At 41.6% G+C, this 23,675-nt stretch overlaps 2 protein-coding genes across 3 annotated transcripts in view; one reads left to right on the top strand and one right to left on the bottom strand.

Annotated features, from left to right (window-relative positions):
* LOC137295234 (xanthine dehydrogenase/oxidase-like) overlaps window positions 1–13,002 on the bottom strand; it is a 28,888-nt gene extending 15,886 nt beyond the window's left edge. The window contains exons 1-13 of the mRNA XM_067826550.1: window positions 12,963–13,002; window positions 8,196–8,339; window positions 6,623–6,680; window positions 6,381–6,477; window positions 5,771–5,879; window positions 5,566–5,692; window positions 4,671–4,786; window positions 3,056–3,124; window positions 2,406–2,477; window positions 1,818–1,956; window positions 1,477–1,644; window positions 489–565; window positions 158–251 (exon numbers count right to left, since the gene is read on the bottom strand). Of these exons, the coding sequence (XP_067682651.1) occupies window positions 158–251; window positions 489–565; window positions 1,477–1,644; window positions 1,818–1,956; window positions 2,406–2,477; window positions 3,056–3,124; window positions 4,671–4,786; window positions 5,566–5,692; window positions 5,771–5,879; window positions 6,381–6,477; window positions 6,623–6,680; window positions 8,196–8,234 (1,165 nt within the window). The 5' untranslated portion in view covers window positions 8,235–8,339; window positions 12,963–13,002. The remainder of the gene's footprint in view (window positions 1–157; window positions 252–488; window positions 566–1,476; window positions 1,645–1,817; window positions 1,957–2,405; window positions 2,478–3,055; window positions 3,125–4,670; window positions 4,787–5,565; window positions 5,693–5,770; window positions 5,880–6,380; window positions 6,478–6,622; window positions 6,681–8,195; window positions 8,340–12,962) is intronic.
* LOC137295048 (xanthine dehydrogenase/oxidase-like) overlaps window positions 12,489–23,675 on the top strand; it is a 35,544-nt gene continuing 24,357 nt past the window's right edge. Inside the window, exons 1-5 of one of the 2 annotated variants that reach the window (XM_067826312.1) lie at window positions 12,489–12,585; window positions 13,021–13,086; window positions 20,549–20,605; window positions 22,857–22,914; window positions 23,067–23,163. In XM_067826312.1, the coding sequence (XP_067682413.1) occupies window positions 20,567–20,605; window positions 22,857–22,914; window positions 23,067–23,163 (194 nt within the window). In that variant the 5' untranslated portion in view covers window positions 12,489–12,585; window positions 13,021–13,086; window positions 20,549–20,566. Of the gene's footprint in view, window positions 12,586–13,020; window positions 13,087–20,493; window positions 20,606–22,856; window positions 22,915–23,066; window positions 23,164–23,675 lie in introns of those variants that run through there. The other variant, XM_067826311.1, reaches the window with a different exon arrangement.

Below are 23,675 nucleotides of genomic sequence, written 5' to 3'. Positions count from 1 at the left end.
ATGATATAATTAACTTATACGCATCATCCATCCTAAATGACGACGCATTTCAGAATATGCCTTTGCATGATTACGAAACATCTTACACTGAAAATATAACTGTTGTGTTGCAGACAGCACTACCAGTGTGGGTTCAGTGTGCCAGAATTAAGCTTACCGGCGTTGTCGACGTGGAGCATGGCATCGAAAGCCAGGAAGACTGGTTGGAGATCGGAAACAGTGGCCGAGTTGAGAAGATTGCCGCCAATACTCTGCAGCAGCGAAAGGTGGGGCCTACAGTGCTTTTAGTCATTTCCTGCCATCACCCAGAAAATAATAATCGTACGATTTTTTTCTGGCACATTAAATCTGTACATAACCCCAAAGTAAGGCAACCTAGAATGAAGCTGAGATTTTCAGTTAAAGGCACATGCATTACAGAATTTGCATTTGCGCTAAGAAGCAAAACAGGAAAAATCTTGAATGTCAAGAAATGTAGAGCTACCCACCGCCACGTTTCTGACTTGACCTGCTGCCACCCAACGGAGAGCATCCTCCAGAACCCTCACAGACCGGGTCTTCCAGCCTACAAGACACGTGGAGTGACAATGACTAGTGGCTGGGAAGATGTCACTGGCATATCTTTGTATAATGGTTTCTCGGTTGAAATGACCTTTGTAGTCCCAAGTGACATGACCTCCTGTATTAAATAGGTCAAATATAATCTCTTTTGATCTTAGTGCAAATTGCTGGCCCTTGTATCTAGGCACTGAGACCGTTTTCACGAGGTACTCTCCAGGGCGGTTGCCGTTGTCTCGAGTGTTTTGAGGGTCCGTTTTCTCTGGGGTTCATTTTCTCCGTAACCCCTGTATGTTCCCGATGGAAATGGCCTCAGTATCTTATCTCACGACAAGGCATATATTATCATTACTACAGGCGTTCCCTCTTACCTGGACTATGTATGGATACTATCCTTCATAAGTTTTGGTGACGTGACCTCCTACATAATCCTTGGGAACATGACCTCCATCATAAGGATTGGTGACATGACCTCCGACATAATCCTTGAGAACATGACCTCCATCATAAGGATTGGTGACATGAACTCCGACATAATCGCTATTGGCATGAACTTTCTATGTAATAGACAATTTATTGCCACCTGCTATTATCTCACGGCTGAATCTGTCTGTTTTTACCATATTTTCATGCCACACGACAGGGAAATGGTTTCTGAATGCCTCCGAATATGGTAACTTTCTTGGGAGATCATTGATCACCTCCGAGTTATAGTAACCCAACTTGGCAAGTGTGTGAGTAATCTTGACAAAGATTTACCATATGTATGAATACCCCGATTGAGAGTTGCTCTATCTGGCAGGTACGTGAAAACCCCGGACTAAGAGTTTCATTACCTGGCAGGTGCGTGAATACCCCGGACTGAGAGTTACTTTACATGACAGGTGTGGGGATATCCTGAACTGAGAATTACTTTACCTGGCAGGTGTGAGACGAGGCCCGGAAGTCTGGTCCTGAGTTCCTCCAATGTGACGCCGGCCCCAACCACCAGATGGTCATCCTCCACGATCAGTCTGGTCAGCTCGGGGATGTGCGACGTGGACAACAGAGTCTGGGGCAGCTGGTGGTTCAGCTTCATATCAAGAACTGAGGAAGGAATCAGCTCATGAACCAACAACAGAATTCTCCATGATATAATGAACATTTTATGAAGAAACATGGCCAATTCTGCTCATTAACTTCACTACACTTCAAGTCACAGTTCATTACAAAAGCATGCAGCACTAGGCCTAGAAACGTTAAGCGTATGTATATCGTACATATGGTTGTGCCTCCAGAGATCAATCTTGATGAGGGTTGATCAGCAAAAAGTTGAAGCAGATGAGGCAGGTCACGAGGTCGAATCCACTTGACACCGTCGTGCTCAAATGTCACAGACAGATCATTTTCTTCATTCACCTGTAATTATGTGACACACAATCATAACGCTTATATCAATTTACGCCGTTTGACAAATTCACATGAGGAAATAATGATCACAGTACTGTTCTCAGAGCATTTTTCAGAGATGCCCATATTGGGATGCAACCTTTAGACATGAGGGTTTCACAACCCAAATTTAAACGGTTTCACAAGATGAATGGATAACGCAAGCACATTTACATATGAATAAAAGCCAAATTTCAAAAGCTTGTCATTAATGATAACAATTGAGCTTCTGTCAGATCAGGAATATTTAAGCAATTTTTAGGGGAAGTTCATTTATGGTGTCTTCCTTTCTAAAGTCTCACGTTGATTCAGAGGATGTAAATGTTTAATATCAGGCAGGGCTTTAAGGGCTGCTACACTGACAGAAAACGGACAGCATGCTACGGTATAAGTTTACTTTACACGTGATGAAAACCAACCAGGAGCTGTGGGGGAAAGATAACATCCTGGGAAGGGCATAGAGGGGAAAACTTGCGTCCTTCATCTTTGAGCTGAAAGTAAATCACGTCATGTACATGCATGGTAACACATGTAAGTTGCTCAAACGACCAACTTCAGAATTAAAAATCAAATGCGTGCAATGTCGAATGTCCGGTTATACATCGTGCTTATGAACCTCTGGTTACTTTATTGTGTTTTACTTGGCCCTCTTTCACTAATATGAGCCTCTTAGCAGTCACTGTGCATTTCTACTGAATATCCCTCGGCGTCACCATTATATATAAAAGAAGATATTTGCCTATGGAGAAGATACATAATGCGCAGAACAAGACTACCGTCATGTTTGCTGTTACGAATCTCCTATTTCAAGTTCATGCACGCCTGGAAAGATGCTAAAAGGTGTGCTTGGATGTTTGTTGGAAAACTAAAATTGTTAACAATTGTTTCAGATTTTTGAAAAGATAGATCGACAAAACACATTTCTTAGCGTGATGTGAAACACGTAAACACGCGGAGTCGAGATACAAACTCGACATTTTCAACCAAACCGTTTTTAGCATATTTATTTGGTTTTTATTAATCTTTTTTTCACATTATTATTTCATGTTTTTAATATACTCGATCATACATGCTTCGGTTGGTGTTCTTCTGGCTCTTCTGTACTACGCATGCATGTAGATCCGTCATCTTGACAACACTGCAGAATAAACGTAAAATACATGAGGTCGTATTATGCAGTGTTCCCAGAAATTATTGAGAAAATCTTTGGGTTTTTTTCTAATGATGCTAAGATTGGAAAAAGGGCTTTCACTATGCACTAAGCATACTAAATAAGGGAGACAACTCTTGAAGGCTTAGAAGGCAGCTCATTACGTCAAGAGTTATCTCCCTTGTCTGAGCAGACGGCTTCCTGTGTTGACATGGCAGAATTTACAGCAAGAGAGAAAAGAAAGCTCATTCTAGATGATTTTGAAAGAGGTGAGGCTGATGCTAAAGTGTTAGCTTGTAGACATGGTATTCCTCTGTCTACAGTATACAGAACTTTGAAGAATATTCAAACAGGAACCGGGATAGAGCACAAAGCAGGGGCAGGTCGGCCTAGGAAATTCAGTGTTGTGGATCGCCGAAGACTTGGGCAGATTGTGAGTAGGGGCAAATTGAAAAGTGTTGAGAACATCAGAAATGAAATGATTAGCAGAGGAAGTCCTCAGGTATGCAATGAAACAGTTAGGCAGGAATTACAGAGACTTAATTGGGTGAAAAAACGTGGAATTCCCTCGCCGTTGATGAAAGATGCACAAAAGGAAAAACGTTTAAACTGGTGTCGGGCTCATGAAAATCAAGATTGGGATAATGTTTTCTTTTCGGATGAAAGTTCTGTTTGGCTTTTCCCTAATTGTGTGAAAATTTGGACCAAAGATACTGTCAAACCTATCTACCAGCGACCAAAACATAGCCCGAAGTTTCACATGTGGGGTGGCATATCGGCTCGCGGAGTGACGCCATTGTGTGTTTTCACGGGAAACTTGACAAAAAAAAGATACGTTGACATTCTAAATGGTCACCTTCTTCCGACAGCACAAACATTGTATGAAGATGATTGGATTTTCCAGCATGATAATGACCCAAAACACACTGCGCGCTACACAAAACAGTGGTTGTAGGGCGAAAATGTTCAAGTTTTAGACTGGCCCAGTTACAGCCCAGACCTAAACCCAATTGAGAATGTGTGGGGAGACATGAGGGACAGAATAAACCAAAAGGGACTGAGAAATATTGAAGATATGAAGGCCGAGGTGGTCCAATATTGGGATACCCTGTCACACGATTACCTACAAACTTTGATGGGTAGTGTGCCTAGGCGTATTCAGGCATGCATTGCTGAGCGAGGAGGTCTAACAAAGTACTAAAACAAGACTGAGACTGTAAAAGGATGATGTTTTAACATGTTTATGTAAGTAAAACGCCAGAAGTTAATAAAAGTAATGAGTTACATGACGCAACATGATTCTCAATAATTTCTGGGAATACTATAATTACAGAATATATATTTCATAAATAACTAGCAGGTTTGGGACTTGTAATTCAGGTTCTTCGTGGAACATGGGTGGCACATTTACTTAAGTTGATATTCGTAATGTAGACTAAAGGTAGACCTCCATATTCGTAATGTAGACTAAAGGTAGACCTCCCCCCTCCCCTCCCCACTTCCAACACGCACACGCACACACTCACACACACACATACAGAGAGAGAGAGAGAGGGGGGGGGGGGGGGGGGGTAATAATGGAACTTACCTCTGCTGCCTTAGTAAATCCTTCTATAATGGATCTGTACCCGGTACATCGACAAAGATTACCTGTGTTGAGACGGAGAAATGACGGCCAAGACATTTATGAAAGAGTAACATTTTTGCACAATCGTATTTTATCTTAATGTGTGCCCAATATAATATTGGCCACGCGTGCGAACTGCAGAATATTTTAAATCGCATAACTGTGACAGGAAGTTATGGAGTCAGGAAATGCAACGCAAATACCTTTTGTGACCTACATGATTCCATCAGTGGGATAGCTGTAACTACTTTCAAAATGAGTCATAATCATGTCAGACTCATGAAATTCACACATGTTTTGTGACACAATGGAATTCTCAAAGCAGTGGCATAAGTACCTTCTTGGGCTTACAGGATGTTTAATCAGGGACCTATAGTTGTTAAGTACCTTCCCTGGCTGAATGTCATCCTGTCAAAGCAAGTAGAGTCACACGACTTACTTGTTTAACTGTTAACGACTAAACTCCAGCACACCTTCAGACCCAAATGTGTCATTCTATAAGTGCCATAGCTGACACAGACCTTGTGTGACCTACTGTACGTCATTCAGTAAGAGGTACTAATGTCGCATACATTTTGTGGGTCACAGGCAGTCATCTTGCAAGGACCGGGACCACAATCCTTCTATGGCTAACTGAACGGCTTGCGGATGATGTTCCTGGCCTAGCCTGTGCTGACTATTGAAGACAACCCTGTCAGGATCAGGATGCCACAATCCTTGTACAGCCAAATGAACGACTTGCAAGGGATGTTCCTAACCTAGTTATTGACGACCACCCTGTCAGGAGCAGGATACAACATACCTTCCATTGCCAACTGGATGTCCTCCTGGGAAGGCCGAGGAATGTTCCTCAACAGTGTGTACATGGACATCACCATGCCGGAAGTACAGAATCCACACTGGATCCCGTGAGCCTCAGCAAGACACTCCTGGAATATAGGGAAGATGGACAGACACTGGGAACTGTTTACATTAACAGTGCATATACTATATAGTCAGTCACCTACCTGGATCTTGTGGAGTCCCCGCCTCGTGTCACCAACCCCCTCTACAGTGGTGACCGCCATGTTGTACAGGGAACACAACGGCAGCAGACAAGCGTTCACAGCCATGTGTCTGGAGAAAAACGAAAGGACGTAGCCTTAGACTGTGTGTCTGCAGAATAATGACAGGACGTAGAGTTAGATTGTGTATGTGCAGAATAAGGAGGGGACATAGAGTTAGACTGTGTGTCTGCAGAATACGGAGATGATATAGCGCTAGATTGTGTGTCTGTCTCTCCTTTCAAAATCAGGAGAGGATACATCGTTTGAATGCGTGTCTGTGAAGTAAGGAGAGGACATAGCATCTACAGAATGAGTATCGATCTACGCAATTGGGAACAGATGACGTGTGTCAAACAAGTCAGCGAGCATGACCAATTACGATCCCGTTAGTCGCCTCTTCGACAAGCAGAGTCGGCTTTCATAGCAAATATGCGTTACTGAAGGCTTATTCTACCCCGGACCTTTACGGGTTCACGGGTAAGTGGAACAAGAGGGACCTAACGTTCGATGGTGTATTTCATGTTTCGACATGTTTCATGACGAAACCTCAACTCATCTGCGTCATTCTCACCTGACAGTCTTCTCCCTCCTGTCATATCGGGACACCATAACGGTACAAGATCCACACCGACCTTCTCCGCATCCTTCTTTGGAACCTGTCAGACGGACTGGATCGTGTCAAGGAATTTACCATCTGCATAGTTCACGCTACAAAACATTATTTTGAAACACAGGTGCCCGTGTGATGGTATATACTCAAATGACGCGGTTTCTGGTAAACACCCTGACCCCAGCCGATGTGGGAAAGGATACGTGTCCGTCTGAGGTACTGGAGGAAGTTAGCTCTTGGGTCGGGACGTGGTTCCGTCACCTGTAATGTATGGAGATGTTGACCTGCTGTGGGCATGACAATTCAGATGGATTCGGAAGACACTGATCGACGCTGCCTAACACTGAATTGACTTAATACCACCACTACCACCACCACCACCACCACCACCACCACTACTACTACTACTACTAGACCCGTGAAGGTCTGGGGTAGAATAGGTTTTCAGCAACCCATGCTTGCCATAAAAGGCGAATATGCTTGTCGTAAGGGGCGACTAACGGGATCGGGTGGTCAGACTCGCTGACTTGGTTGACACATGTCATCGGTTCCCAGTTGTGCAGATCAATGTCTCATGCTGTTGATCATTGTATTATCCGGTCCAGGCACAACTATTTACAGAAGGCCGCCACATGGCTGGAATGCTGCTGAGTGTGGCGTAAAACTGAACTCACTCTCTCACTCACTACTACTACTACTACAACTGCTGCTACTATTACTATTACTACTACTACTACTACTACTACTACTACTACTACTACTATGTCTATCGTGAGTGAGTGAGTGGGTTTAGATTTACACCGCACTCAGCAATGTTCCATCTACTAAGTATATGGCAACGGTTCGTAAATAATCGAGTCTGGACCAGACAATCCAGTGATCAACAGCATGAGCATCGGTCAACGCAACTGGGTTACGATGTCGTGTGTCATCGAGCGTAACCGCCCCAATCTGTTAGTCAAACATGGGTGGTTACTGAAGGCCAAGTCTAACCCGGATCTTCACGGTCTGTGAAATTCCAGTTAGTCTCGTGTATGTTTCCATGTGCTATATTAGCACCACGTACTCCCGTACCCGTGGCTTGCCCACTAAACGTCCGAGACCTATATCACTTTTCCTACCATCGTAATCTGACGCGCCCAGACAGTCGGTCTTGACGCCGCTTTTCGCAATATTCCAGAAAAAAACCCCAGAGAACCCTTTTAAATGTCATTTGTTTCTGAAATGGTAATTAGTTTTTCAAAAGCTGTAAATCATCCAAAAATTTAACGTTGGATATTTTTTTACATATACACACTATTGCCACGCCTGACAGAGGATAGAACTGAAGACATATAGTGCTGGCTGACTGAGTTGAGCTTATATGCCGCGTGCGTCCTTACGCTGCACGAGCGGGGCAAGATGGGTCGCTGATGGAATACTGTTGGGGACATTCTCGTGATTTCAGATCTTGCGATTTCGTGTTTTATGACCTTATGTGACAAGTCGAGACTGCGAGACTGCGAGACTGCGAGACAGCATCTACAAATGTCGCATTCTCGCGCTGTGGGCTTTTGTTAAAAAGTGTTATATACCAAAAACACGAGAATGCAAGATCAGGGAATGCGAGATTGCGGCAATGCCCCTTACAGTATTTCACAGTCTACGCTCTGGCCAGTAACACATATTCAGATAAACATAACGTGTTACTATGACGCCCGTGTCGACAATACACACCTCAGCAGGAGTTGCACGTCGATTGAAATCATTTTGAACTGGACGACAGTATTTCCTTACCTTCACGCCATTAACGAAGAAGATCAGCTGGCTCTGCATGACGAGTCCTGGGCGCCACTGTCACGCAGGTTATTGCTGCTGATACAAACAGGTCAACGGTCAAAAGGTCAAAGGTAAAATACTGCAGGCTCCAGTGAAAGAATTCTGAAAGAAAACGAATGCCTCTCACTGTGTTATGCAGACGTTGTTTGGTTGTTGTTAAAACGGGACAGGCATCATGGCTTGAGCGACCATTTAACTGAAACATGTTTATGCGTCGTTTCATTAGCTACGTGAGGCAAGAAACAGTTTAACGTTTAGTATTATTCCATCAATGCAAAGACATGCATGGCACATATAATTAACGGGGCGGTGGGGGTAGCCTAGTGGTTTAAAGGGGCACTGATGCGGAGCAATTTCCGTGGACTGGTAGTTCCTCTTGTTATTGATTTTCTTCCGTGAGTACCCGGATATCTCAGATTTCATGACTGGTTCGTGACCTCTGCTGCGCAAATGAGAGTTTAATTATAGACAGATCAACTAAGATGAAGTCATTTTAACTTCATTACAAATGTATTATGAAAACAAATGACACACTTGGAGGGTTAATCATCTGCCAGTGGTATAAAACTGTTAGGACGGAAAAATAACGAAGAAAATGTACATCTTTATATTTTGTGTCATAACCCTAATTACCTTATTGTCATATTTGTATGATTTTGAAAATGAATTAAAGAACAACACGGTCTGCTTATACTTATAATAAATTTCTAACGTAACTGCAACAATTAAACATTGTATAGTCTGCCAATGTGGATCCTATTTCACACATTCCCTGTCCGCGATCGAGTGTGTGTTTTCTGTCATATAGATTCTACTGAATGCTACAACAAATAAATTAAAACAAAATGCAAATAATGAATTTAAAACAGACTACTGTTATAGACATGTCAGGCTAATGTCAACTAATTGTATGATACCTGCCATTATAGTAATTTAGTTAACCAATAATGAGCAATCAATCAATGCAATGGTGGTTAATTCTTTGAAGGAAGGATGTTGTTTTTACACTCGCACTTTACTACAGGGTGTAGTCAGTATAGATTAGTACATCTACACACATTGCCTTTTGACAAATCCTCTGTAGAAGATAAAAGTAAATAATCAATCAGTGTGTTATCGGTTAATCCTTTGATCGATGTTTGTTTTTGTAACTCAGCTGATAAAAACTCTTGCATCATAAGAATGAAGAATTTTATGGATATCAACTTCTTTATTATGAGAACACAACGTTTAGGAGTTACTGCTTACTCCTTCATCAGGTGAATGAGAATGGGTACAGAGCTATATTTATATGTACAGGTAAAACAATAACAAAGTAACAAGTGGAATGAGTTAACAAAAGCTGGATGCCAGTATGAGCAAGCACTGATAGGAAGGCGACAGTTATGATAACAATGACGGAAGCCAATGGTACGATACACAGATGGGGATAAAATTCTTCATTCTTATGTATTTCACGTCTTCAATGGCCTCTTGCATCACTTACATGCACATATTACATAACATACAATACATTCGCCACTGCAGACCATACTTCATAATGTTGAGTATATACTCCAGACAGGAGAAATGCCAAATGGGAACCTTTGTTGAGTAATCTGAGTGGTGTTACCACTAATTATACCTGTTACAAATTCATTCAAGTGAATGATGACAAATAAAACGTGTAGGTTTATACCATCAAACGCGAGTTACAGCAAGGAAGATGTAATCTCTGTGTCGCATGCACCATGAAAACACTTACGGGCCGAAACTGTGTTGAGGATACCAACGGAACTTCGTTGTTAAATAAGCAATTATACATACAGGCATTTGCTGTGTATTTGGGTAAATAGGTGTAGTCAGGTTTTTTTTACGTTAGAACAAATTCAGATTTCTCTACCAATGGCAACATCGTTGTTTTTAGTTTACGAATTCAAATAAATCAACTGTGTGTTTTTATTATCATAGATAATAAACCAGGGTAGCTACCGTAGCCAAAGACATATGCGTACTATGATTTTTGCTATGACAGCTGAGTGAACCCTAAAAACTATCTAAATATAAAGCAGTGTAATCGTTCGGACTTATATGAAACAAATGGCTTGCTAAGTGCCTGCAGACATCATATTTTCACATGACATGATGAAATATCGAGGAAGAAAACACAGAAATAAGATCAAATTGGATCAGTCATTATACCATTCAGGCATCAGGGGAAAAAAATACACTGCTGGGATATTTTGTTACAATCAGACAAGGAATATCATGGATATTTTTAAATAATGGTATATGATGGGCATCCGGCCTCCTGACTGTTTAGGGTGAAGAAATTCTGCTAATGTGGACAGGAGTCCAGTCCCATTGTCCGTCACGGTTTGGCGCTGACCAAATAGCAGCTTAGTTTCGCAACTAAGACCGTTGGCGAGAAACATTCTTCTCTCCGCCTTAGTGCCCCTTTAAGCGATCGCCCGTCACGGAAAGTCCAAGGATCAGTTCCCTATCTGGGTAGACCTTGTGGCGCCCTTCCGTGTTATTTCAGGTATCCGTGTTATTGCTGGATTATACCTAAAAGCACAGAGGCTACTTGTCATATCTACCTACGAACCTCTGTTCTAATACGGCCATATTTCGCGGTTCTCATAAAATGCCCTAGCGGCAAAAAATGGCAGCAGATTTATCTCCCTTTTTCTGTCCAATCAGAACCCGTGTTACATCGACTTAGATTCAACTTGACAAATGCAAGCAATGTGGAGAAACAAAAATGACATGACTGAGTTCTGTCTAGAAGAAACATTTGAGTATCGTGCTCGGGAAGAGGTTCTAGTTTTCACGATGCATCCGGAAATTACCGAGATCTTTCGAACGATCACTTTTGAAACAAGGTCGCTGATTGCACTACTGATTGCCTCCAATCACGAGTCTTGAATACTCGCACCATGAAAAGGTCGTATTAGAACAGAGGTTACGTAGAAAGATGTGACAAGTAACCACTGTGGGAGGACAATGACCTAAAAGCGACGTAAACCTAAACTCACTCTCCCTTCTGATTACCATTGAACCGTGTAGTCTCAAATAATAATGGGTGTGAAAACATTACTTGTGATATTTATTCAAATGTAGATAGAATAACTGAGAGTTATTACAGGTGGGACAAGACGTACCCAAATATGTATGTCGAATAATATACACAGATAAAGACAGCTTTGATGGCTGATGTGTGATGTATCCGACGGTTCCTTCATTCAACTGTTAAGGCATTTGGCCTAGGACCTAGATACGAAAGATGGGACGTGGAAAGTACTTGCAAGCACGAATACAGTTCCGAAAACTGTCCAAAATTAATGACAACCCCGCCCCATGCCATATACTGAAGACTAACATTTTAATATCCTGGCATACAGAATTGCTCAGTCCCACCAACAGCCCATCCCTTCCCAAATTCATACGAATGTTGCTTATATCAATGTATTTACATCTTTGCCAATGTCACTGCTAGTAGCGTTAGACCACTATATAGTGAATGAGTGAGTGAGTATTTTATTCACATTATTCAACATATGGACAAACAGACAGGGCAGATTGTTGGATCGGCATTTTAGAAGTTGGTGAATCTAAATGAAACATACAACTTTATGGATAACAGTTTCCAATTTTTTGTACAGAGCGACGTTTCGATGTACGTTCTACATCGTTATCAAGCTAAGAGTGATAGCTCGATAACGATGTACAACCATGTTTCATGTTTCCGACAGGACAGATTATAATGTACACAACCCTACCAGTAAGGGCTCTGTAGGTTCATGGAATAGGGTTATGATCAAGTGAACCCAATTTTACAGTGTGAATATAACTTTAAAGTTTGAGAATGGTACAGGCATAAAGTAAAATAAGCAGAGTGTCAGATGTGCACTGTTTAAAATGCAAGATGAAACCATCTCCTTTTATACATAGCAGAAGCAAAGGGGGACACAGCTAAACTGTCATTTTGTACACATTTACCACCGGCCTTTCCCCGTAATACCAATTGAATGAGTTCCATATACCGCTGTAAACGTCACTGATAAACTTATACACAAGTGTAACAGCACAGTTAATTACAGCAGAGGTAATTGCAGCAGACCTATATAATTCTCTATTCATAATACCCGTTTTGATTAAGCCATAGGAAGATATAAATATTTCTCTTTTGCAGTAAGCACGAACCCTTTGCTATTGAAAACCGATAATTAAACGAATCAGAATTACATCAGGCATACCGTGCGGAATACTACGGTAAAGGGCGGTAACTCTGAGTAGCCTCAGTTAGTAGCTCGTCAAACAGGCAGCGGTTGGTTAGCGAACAGACCGGCGGAGAAATTTATTGACCGTAAGTAAATGCAGGGAGACTATATACAGAAGCAGATTATCCCTGGTAAATGTAAGGACACGGTGACCCAATGTCTGATCGTTGCAAATGTTACAGCTATTCAAACAATATTGTTTTGATAACTCTAACGCAAGGACATACTACTCAAGCACGGCATGTTCGCTTATGTGAGCATTGTTTGACTGGGGTCCCCACGTCACACACGTTGAATGTTACTTCACCAGCTGCAGTGCAATTTCGCTGATTAGAGCACCGATTTATGAAACACGCATCCCAGGCCAAACACGCAATTCATGTTAGACCCAAATCGAGCACAATATCATTCCATCTAGATATTATTTGCCAATGTTGATGAGCCCAAGTGAACAGACACTTACCGTAGTGTTTGCTTTCTCTGTATAGAATGACATGCCGAATAAAACCTTCTATTTATAGATGGAGCAGATCAGGGTCGGATGCTTGTCGCGTTGATGAAGAAACTGTGCCGAGGACAGCAGTTGGGTTGTTTAATTTTTATCTATCTATCTATCTATCTATCTATCTATCTATCTATCTATCTATCTATCTATCTATCTATCTATCTATCTATCTATCTATCTATGCTATCGTGGTATATCCCTCATCTACCCCATTTGTAAATCATTTACATCACTTCTAAATATAAGATTGAAAACCTGGTGCGATCAGAATAATATCATTAGTAAATATCAGGCTGGTTTCAGGGAATAATATTCTGCAGCAGACCAAAGTTTTACTGTTCGGACTGTCATACAGGAATATTCATGCAAGAAACGGGGTAGATTTTACTGTATTTTTGTCAATGTTTCAAATTCTTTGATGCACTGATCTCACCAATATTATGCTATGGTTCAGAAATATGGGGAAATTCTTTTTGTAAAAGTATTGAATCAGTTCAGCTTGAATTTTGTAAAAGTCTCTTGAAATATACAGGTCATCTTGTAATCCCATGAACTGGGTGAATGTGGCAGATTGCCCATGCAGCGTATCTATATGACCCGTGTGATCATATATAGGTGTAGATTGTTACAGCTTCCTCATGACAGATTACCATTCCAAAGCTAGCTTTTGCTTAAATCATTAATTCTCTCCGTCTGTCTGGTTTAATTTGTAGTCTTAATGTTTCTTACATTTTGAGAAACGTTTATGACAAATGTTCCCCTGAAGGTCCCGGGGTAGAATAGGCCTTCAGCAACCCATGCTTGCCATAACAGGCGACTTGCTTGTCGTAAGAGGCGACTAACGGGATCGGATGGTCAGGCTCGTGTGACTTGGTTGACACATGTCATCGGTTCCAATTGCGCAGATCGATGCTCATGTTGTTGATCACTGGATTGTCTGATTATTTACAGACCATCGCCATATAGCTGTAATATTGCTGAGTGCGGCATAAAACTAAATCACTCACTCACTATGACAAATGTTTCCAAAAATAAAGAATCAGTGATTGTTATGACCAATGTTGCATCGTAGCTTTGATGTTGGCCTCCTTGCGAACTGTTCAAAATTCATGGCTTGGGAGACTGAGGGTTGTAAGGATGAGGCGCCCATTTGGTTCTTGGCGGGTATAAGGGTGTGGGGTGTGTCATAAATTTTGTACATGACGTGGGGGTAGGGGTGGTCACTTACTTTGCAAGTAATATTAAAAGGGACTCATTCACATTGTACATGTGTTTCTCTATGAAATCATAATCTCTCCACCCCAGCCATAAGCTATGAACGGTTATCCAAAATTTCAGTATATGATTTATTAATATGTCTCGCGACACAAGCTGTACTATAAAGAGCGAATTCTGTTGTCTTGGTGTTGTATACAGGGGTTTTGAGCAGAAAATCCGCCCGGGGTCTTCCCACTTGCCCAACTCCTATTGTTTCAGTATATCCCCATCACTCTCTCTCCGAGGTATTCACACTGGATCAACACTTTCCTTTGTCATATGCTGTTATAGCTACTGTTCTGGTAAATCTGCCCGGTAAATCTGATTGTGTAAATCTGCCCGTGTTGGAAATTGTGTTATTTCTAAATTCCTGTGTTCAGAATATCAACCAATGCCCCCCCTCTGGTAAACATGTCCTCAAAATGAGTCTTTCCTTTTTTCTTTCCAAAGTGTTCATGCACAAATAATTCAGTTTATAGAAATACACATTTCCAATGAAAAACACTTACCCAAGCAGGTGTCTTTGGCAACACAAAGACATGGACATGCTCGAACCATGCTCCAGTATTTGGGTGTCTGGACCCACAGGAGCAAGACATGGATATGCTCGAACCATGCTCCAGTATTTGGGTGTCTGGGCCCACAGGAGCAAGACATGGAAATGCTCGAACCATGCTCCAGTATTTGGGTGTCTGGACCCACAGGAGCAAGATATGGACATGCTTGAACCATGCTCCAGTATTTGGGTGTCTGGTCCCACAGGAGCAAGACATGGAAATGCTCGAACCATGCTCCAGTATTTGGGTGTCTGGACCCACAGGAGCTAGAAAGACGCAGTGAGTGTTCAGAATGTTGCAATCTATAAATGGAAGGATCCATCGTTCCCTGCAATAGTATAAACCACCCTCTGTTTGGTGACATAGAAAGAACAGTACCAAACCCCGTGTTGCAATTGGCATTACCGACAGAAGTAGAATGGGACATTTGTATATGCAATCTGTATAGTCAAGGCAGATGTGCCTGAACCACTTCGTTGAACACTCGGTACTTGGTGTTCCTCAGGAATATGCGTGATGCATCACAGATGATGACACAGTTAAACGTAGCATTATCTGTCTGTGGTGTATACATATCACGATAATGCCCGTGGGATACACACTTACTCTAAACATACTGAGGTAGGACTATATAGTTAGATACTCTGGTACCACTTCATTATCACACAATGACGCAACTGGAGGAGAGTACTTTGTTTGCCGTGTTCATTTAGGGTGTAACCTTTGCGCAAGACTAGTGTGTCCAAATAGTGGTGAACATTTAGTGAAACCCCATTATGTCTAAATCACTCAGACAAAATGGATATTTGAAGGACAGTACATCCTCTGTTCAACAAAAGTTGCCGTTACAACGTGTCACTGTAAAATTTCAGCTTTCATGAAGGTAGTTAGGAGTTTATACTGTACCAGTGTGTTGACCACGTCTTCTACACGTTGTATAGCTACCATGAGATGAGAGCAATTCCTCAGAATATCACGATGATGCATCAGTTTTCTGTCTCCAAGGTTAACAACCACTAGAACCAGTAGAGTTTAGAGTTTGCAGGCGTGCTCTCTTGCGACCGAAGTCTTAACGACATGGGGACTGTTCCCGGTCTTATATTGCCTACCTGCTGAATGGCGTCATACATTCTATAGTATTTCTCATCGTGATGGGACCATCCATATCTCCCCAACAAAATCCAAATATAAAGACTATGTGCATAGCAACTGGTTATCAAAATGATGTAACAGTGGTGTTTAATTAGATCACACAGGTCCATCATTAAAATATAGAATGGCGAAGTTTTTGCACAGCATCTCTGCATAATACATCTCTGTATACAACATCTTAAGGCAATGGGGCTGTTGGGTACCCTAGTGGCTAAACCGTCCGCTGGTAGCGCTTAAAACGGGCACATAGTGTTACATCCCATCATGGAGTACCCACTGTAATTTCGGAATACTGCAACCTCAAACTGTGTAAAACCACACTCACCCTGTAATGCATATGTGTATACGGCTTCATTGCCCTTAACTTGTAGAACACCGGAAGAACATTAACATTATTGTATGTTAATAGTTTACAGTGAATGTAACAATATGGACGTGTCTAACTGAAACTGAAAAGAAAGAATATATAATCTCAGGTCTGAAGACCCGTGAAGTTCCCGGGGTAGAATAGACCTTCAGCAACCAATGCTTGCCATAAACGGCGACTATGCCTTTTTGTAAGGGGCGACTAACTCATGTCATCGGTTCCCAGTTGTGCAGATCGATGCTCATGTTGCTGATCCTGACTCGAGTATTTACAGACCGCCGCCAGCTGGGATATTGCTAAGTGTGGCGTAAAACTAAAGGGCAGTAAAACCGCCCAGGCAAAGTCATGTTCAGTATTAACCCATATTGGTACTATATGTGTATATGACTCTAACGTGGCTTCAACGTATAAAGCTTAAACGTGATGTAACTGGAGACCATCTCTCGTGATACTGCCGCGTAAACAACGACGGCAATGGCATACACTAGCCGTACGAAAGACTTGCAGATCTCGTATCACTGGACAGGCGGGTGGGAGGAGAGTCGCCAATGGAGGTTTATGTCAGTTAATCATGTTTCCTTTGATTGGCATCTGGAAGTTAAGACGATGAGGAATGAGGACTGTTTTGTGGATATATAACTTCTTTATTTTGTGTAGGCGATCTTTCGACATAGGCTCTAGTATCGTCACTACAAGAAGCTAAAATATTAATTTGATTTGTGATACAACAGTTGTATCAGAAGCTAATATCACATCATCAGCAAAGAGCGACAGTGGCATTTCAACAACGTCAGGAAAAACTGCCAAGTGTCATGTCTTCTTCTTGTATTTTGTGAAACTATTTATAAATAAAGAATGAGCAAAGAATCGGACTGAGAACACAACCATGTCTAATTCAACAGAACCCTCAAAGAAATCAGTTAGGCTATTACTACATGTAACAAAACCTATTAAGTAAGAATACATGGATTTAATCATACAGGACATTTCGCTGTTTACCCATTCAAACAACAGAACATGGTTCACAGAGTCAAATGCTCTCTTAGAATCAACAAATGCTCTATACAATTTATGTATACGAACAGCTTTGTGATGGTGACGTACAGTGTGAATACGTCGTCTTGAGTGAAATAATTTTTCCGAAACCCAGCTTCTGTTTCAGGAATAATATTTCTCGTATTAGACAACATGGAAATCTGAATTTTAACATATTTACAAAAACTTTAGTTTGCTAAGATACTAATTATCGAAATACCTCAATGATTATCTGGATCATCTGTGTTACCACTTCTATGTATCGTTTTGTGACAGATTTAGCACATACATTTGGGTACACGTCTCTGTCAAATACTAGCTACTGACAGAAGTATTTAGTCAAAAATGACAAAAGATACATGGTGATGATTTCAGCATTTTGGGTAAAACATGATGTAAACCTGCAGATTTCTCTGTTAAAAAAATGAGAATAGCGTTTTCAACCTCTTCCGAGGTTATGAGCCTGTTCAGTAGCATATAATCTGTTTCCTCTGTTGAGTCCTGTTCAGTAGCATATAATCTGTTTCCTCTGTTGAGTCCTGAATCGCGTCTTCAGCGCTGTCACTTTCATACGCGAGCGGGAGGAAAAGTGTCGGACTTAGGAAGCTTTCTAAAACGAGTCAGCCACTCAGATTTAGAAAGATTTGGCTTAGTGGAAGGACTGTTCTGAAGATGTCTATCTCAGACCGAAAAGAATTTTGGGACAAAAAGTCTTGTAGGTTGAAGATCTGACTTCCGACATAGAGACTTTTAACGGTTTCTTTGTTTATTCTTTCACAGCGATTGTTCACTGCGATTGTTCACAGCGATTGTTCACAGCGATTGTTCACTGCAATTAGAATAATTACTGTAACGTCGAAATATCATTGCCTTCTTCGTTAGCAAGGTGCCTCTCCCTGTTTCGTCTAAACGATATTTTTGTGCATCCACGCCATGATCTTGCTCGATTATTGCTAAAAACAGCGAAAAGCCTGACTCACTCACTTATTTCAAGGTTTTGTTACAGTGACATGAAGAAACTGTTTGCTTATTATAGATGTAGTTGACGGGGAATACAACGTTGTGTTCATGTCGTCGACGTCAGCGTGTTCTCACGAAATTTTGAAGACGAGCATTTATGTCGGATGTAGACTGAGATAATGGTTCTGGATCGTTCCACCCCAAGTCGTTTCATCTAGGTTGTTTTATCCCAATTCCAAACTAGGTCAATTCACCCTACATTAGGGGCCGTTTCACCCCTAATCAAGAGTTTTTCACCCCAACTAAGTCACTGTACATGGAGAATGGTATTACTGCTTAAACCTGCTAATCCTAATTAGGCAAGAAGTGTGGTGATGCTGGAATCTGTTTCGACCCTTGACATAAATGAATAAAACATTGAAAAGATTACTGACATAATTATTCAAACACCCTGTTTCGACCCTTGACATAAATGAATAAAACATTGAACAGATTACTGATATAATTATTCAAACACTCTGTTTCGACCCTTGACATAAATGAATAAAACATTGAACAGGTTACTGATATAATTATTCAAACACCCTGTTTCGACCCTTGACATAGATGAATAAAACATTGAAACAATTTTATAGTTGATAGGAATAATATTTATGTGCCAGAGTGAAACGACCCCTAAATGGGTGAAACTGTATGGGGTGAACGACCTTGGTGAAACGACTTTGAGTGAACTTACCCGTTGCCGAGGAAGTCTTTGTTTTCAGTGACAATAGGCGAGCGTCTTTGCCTCAGCCTAAGGTAAGTCAGTTTAGTTTCACGCAGCACCTAGTAATATGACAATTATATGGGGGTTGTCTAGATCAGACAAAATAGTGATGAACACCATTAATATTGATCTACGCTATTGGGAAACGATGACTTGTGTCAAGCAAGTCAGCAAACCTGTCCACTCAATCCCATTATCCGCTTCTTAATACAAACACAGGTTAACAGGTTAGTGAAATTAATTCTAACCCTCATCTGAGTCTCATCGAAAGAAATAGGAATTGGCATGTACACCTTAAACGTAGAACTGCGCCATTTTTTAGTGGTCATACATGTATTATATAGTATATATATAATAGTCTAATCTTTCAGTCATCACTTATTTGCGATTTCATTGGCGCATGATTTGTCATCGTATCTTATGTTTTGTGTGTTTGTTTCTTGTGCAGGGACGATCGCTTCGTCACACTGAAGACCCGGATACGATTGCCCATATGGGTACAATATGTGAAGCCGACTCACTCACCCACAGCGCATTCAGCAATATTCCAGCTATATGACGCGACTGTTAAATAATCGAGTGTCGACTAGATATTCGAGTGATTGATATCATGAGCATCAACGTATTTCGATGACATGCTTCAACCAATTCAGCAAGTCTGTTATTAATTTTTGATGTTCTCACAGATACACACACCAGCTCTCTGTTTCCAAGCTTTCATGAAGGGGTACGGATAAACACCCAAACGTCCTGTTTCTCAAAATATTGGTGGCGAGGTAGCGTTGTTGTAAAGACCCGGATTCCTCACAGACACAATTTTTAATGTGTGGAGCTCATTTCCGATGTCCGACTCCGATGCTGGAATATTGCTAAACGCGGCTAAATTAACTCACTCACATTAAATTCCCCACTTTTATGTGTATATCACTTCTGTGTAACTGATCAGTCTGTTAATCTGGAACTTTCCCGAATTATGCTGAATTATATTGCGATCTTAGGCGAATTCCGTTTTGCACTCTGAGTTCCTTAATTGTTGCTGGATCTTGGATACCAGTCATACTGGTGCATCTGGAACTATGTGTTTAACGAGAAGAGAAGAGAAACTAATCGAGCTTCGATCCACAAGTTGCTTCTCTACTTCATCTTGCTAATAAGTACAAATACAATAAGTACAAATACAATAAGTACAAATACACTAGAATAACGATCAATGTATCTACTTGATGTGTGGCGGTATTAGCTTGGATGTTCAACTCTATTTTTCCCTGTACATACCTGTGCAAATTCAAAGTGATGCGTATTGATCCGTCCCCCCAACACCGAAAGAACGTCGGGAAAACGTGAGGCGAAGCGAGTCTTTCACAACACCCAGTAAGTTGACCTTTGACCTTTGACCTGTTTATGTCAGTGTCTATAACGTGTGTTGCAGTGTCTACAACTTGTGTTACAGCGTCTTCCTCGACTCGTCATGCAGAACCAGCTGGTCTTCTTTGTTAATGGTGTCAAGGTAGGAAACAGTGTCGCCCATTTTATCATTTCAATCAACGTGCAACTGCGGTTCAGCTGTGCATTGTTGATACGAACCTCGCTGAGCGTCTGTTGGAAAAACATTTATCGCGGCAGTTGAGGTCATGTGAATTCGATCGAAATGCTGTTCCTCAAGCTACGTCCACTGAGCTGTTCTGATGAAAATAAAAGCATAATATACACAAGTTAGATACAGGTTTGAAAACCAAATACTATCAGGTATGGTATGATTGCAATTAGATATGCCCATTAAGTTGAAAAATATATATAGGAATACCAGAAAAAATCTAGACTTGCTTCATTAAGTTTAGACTTTACCATTACATTGAGGGCTAGGCTGTAGGGACAATAATATGGTTCAGGGACAGTGAGACAGGCTAATATAGCATACAGTCAATTATTTCATATTGTGAAAAATCCCATCTCCTGTCAGTGTGTAATAATATATTAATATATGTAGGTCAGTGGTCACACCCTCACTGACCTTCTCGACTGCCCAGGGAGAAAAAGCACGCACACTGCATATAGAGCTCGGTCAGCCAACATGGCCCGCCATTGTGCCCTTGGTGTAATCTCGTGGCAATTTTACGTTGATAGATTTAACAGTTATCAGCTTGTAACACTAATTAAAAAGTTATAATTTAACGGAGTTTCTCATGTTTTGCCTATTTCTTAAACAAACCGCCAGTTTTTATTATGATGTATTGAATCCATTGCTGATAGATCAGTTAAAACAAACAAACAAACATGACATAAGGATGGGAATGGTGTTTCTCCATGTTACATCATGCAACTGAGCACAGAAATAGAACATAGCTCTGTCCTTCCGTTCAAATCAGTGCATTTTGTACTTGGTATCATTGTAATTCACGTCACCTGCAACTCAGCATATTCTTTGTATTATTAAGGTTACTGTGAATGGTCTTATTTGGGCTCACAGCTTAATTTGTTGTTGAGAACTCCAATGCTTTCAGGTCGAGGGGTAGCCTTGTGGTTAAAGAGCTCGCGACTGCTTGTCATGCCGAAGACCTGGGTTCGACTCCCTACATGGGCACAATGTGTGAATGTCATCTGTTGTGTATCCGTTTGTGATATTGCTTGAATACTGACGAAAGCAGCGTGCAAACCCACTCACTCACTCAGTTTGCGTCAGACACATATGGGGTGAATTAGTGAGTGAGTGAGTGAGTGAGTGGGGCTTTACACGGCGTCACAAATTGTAACCAGTAGGGGAATCGAACCCGGGCTTTCGACCTGACGAGCAAATGCTTTAACCACTCGGCTATCCCACCGCCTCTAGATAGACATGAGAGAGCCGCATCCAATGCAGTTTCGAAGGTAAACCACTCTTAGTGAAAGCCTCAAGCACGGATATGGCACTGGCGACGTTCGGAACATGATGGATGAACCCCGTGAGTGACTGAGTTTAGTTTTACGCCGCGTTTAGTAACCACTAGGCTCAAGTGTGAGTGAATTAAGTTTTGCGCTGTACTCAGCAATATTCCAGCTATATGGCGGCGGTTTGTAAGTAATCGACTATGGACTAGACAATCCAGTGATCAACAGCATGAGCATCGATCTGCAAAACTGGGAACCGATGACATGTGTGAAGCACGTCAGCGAGCCTGACTACCCGATCACATTAGTCGCCTATTACGAAAGCATAGCCGCCTGTTATGGCAGACATGAGTTGCTGAAGGCCTATTCTACCCCGGACCTTCACGGGTCCCAGGCCCAAGAAATCCGGGTCGGAATCGTCGGCAACCGATGCTTGTCGGAAGAGTCGACTAACGGGATCGCGTGGTGAGTCTTGCTGACTGGGCAGACCTCGTTATCCCAATTGTGTAGATGCTTTTGCGGTTGGTCACTGTATTATCTGATCCGCACTCGATTATTTACGAACGGCCACCACATACATGGGATATTACTGTTTTAAACAACAAACAAAAACTTCGAAATGGAATTTGATCCCTTTCAGACGTTTCTGACGAGCAGAGTGCCGGCGTCCTTTTAGACTACAATTTTAGTTCTTCTGGTATTAATTTACTCGTTGTGGTAGCAAAAGATGTGTGGCGTTGATTTAATACATAGCGGCCTGTTTTCCATGCAAACAATCCGAATAAATCTGTTTTCATCACAACAGGAGACAGTTGGCATGACACAAAAATAGTGTCAGACAATACACAAAACATCAACAAGTCTGGAATACATTAATTTTCCATCCATTACAGGTGACGGAGCCACGTCCCGACCCCAGATCCAACCTCCTCCAGTACCTCAGACGGACATGTATCCTTTTCTGTACATCGACCGGAGACCGTGTTATTTGATGCCCGGAGACCGTGTTATTTGAGTATATACTATCACACGGGCACCTGTGTTTCAAAATAATGTTTTGTAACGTGAATTACAAAGATCGCCAAATCCTTGACACGATCCAGTACGTCTGACAGGTTCCAAGGAAGGATGTGGAGAAGGTCGGTGTGGATCTTGTACCGTTATGGTGTCCCGATATGACAGGAGGGAGAAGACTATTAGGTGAGAATACTGGAGATGAGTTGAGGTTTCGACGTGAAACATGTCGACACAAGATATGCACCATCGAACGTTAGCCTCTCCTGATGTTCTTCTAACCCACTTTTGGATGCTATATTCCTCCTTGCAGACACTGTAATGTCCTCCCTTGTTATTCCGCAATGACGTCTGGCGCTATGCCCTTTTGTTATTCACGTGACACATAATACGACGCTCTATAAGCTCAGCTGGATTAAACGCTGCATATGCGCCATTTGATATTCAGCTGGAGTAGCATAATCGTTAGAGCATTCGTACGTCACGCCGAAGATTCGGGTTCAACTACCCAAATAGGTACAATGTGCGAAGCCTAGTTATGGGTCCGAGGTTATTGCTAAGGCTATGTCTTCTCGTTATTTTAACTGACAATCTAACTCTATGCCCTCTCCTTATTCGGCAGACATACAATCTGACGCTATGCCCTGGTATTCTGTAGACAATCAAACCCATGTACTCTCCCTATTTTGTAGACACAC

Source organism: Haliotis asinina, chromosome 8 (genome assembly GCF_037392515.1).
Source record: "Haliotis asinina isolate JCU_RB_2024 chromosome 8, JCU_Hal_asi_v2, whole genome shotgun sequence".
Lineage (NCBI taxonomy): Eukaryota > Metazoa > Mollusca > Gastropoda > Lepetellida > Haliotidae > Haliotis > Haliotis asinina.
Note: the sequence above shows the minus strand (reverse complement) of the source record. Positions and strands in the feature narration are given on the sequence as shown.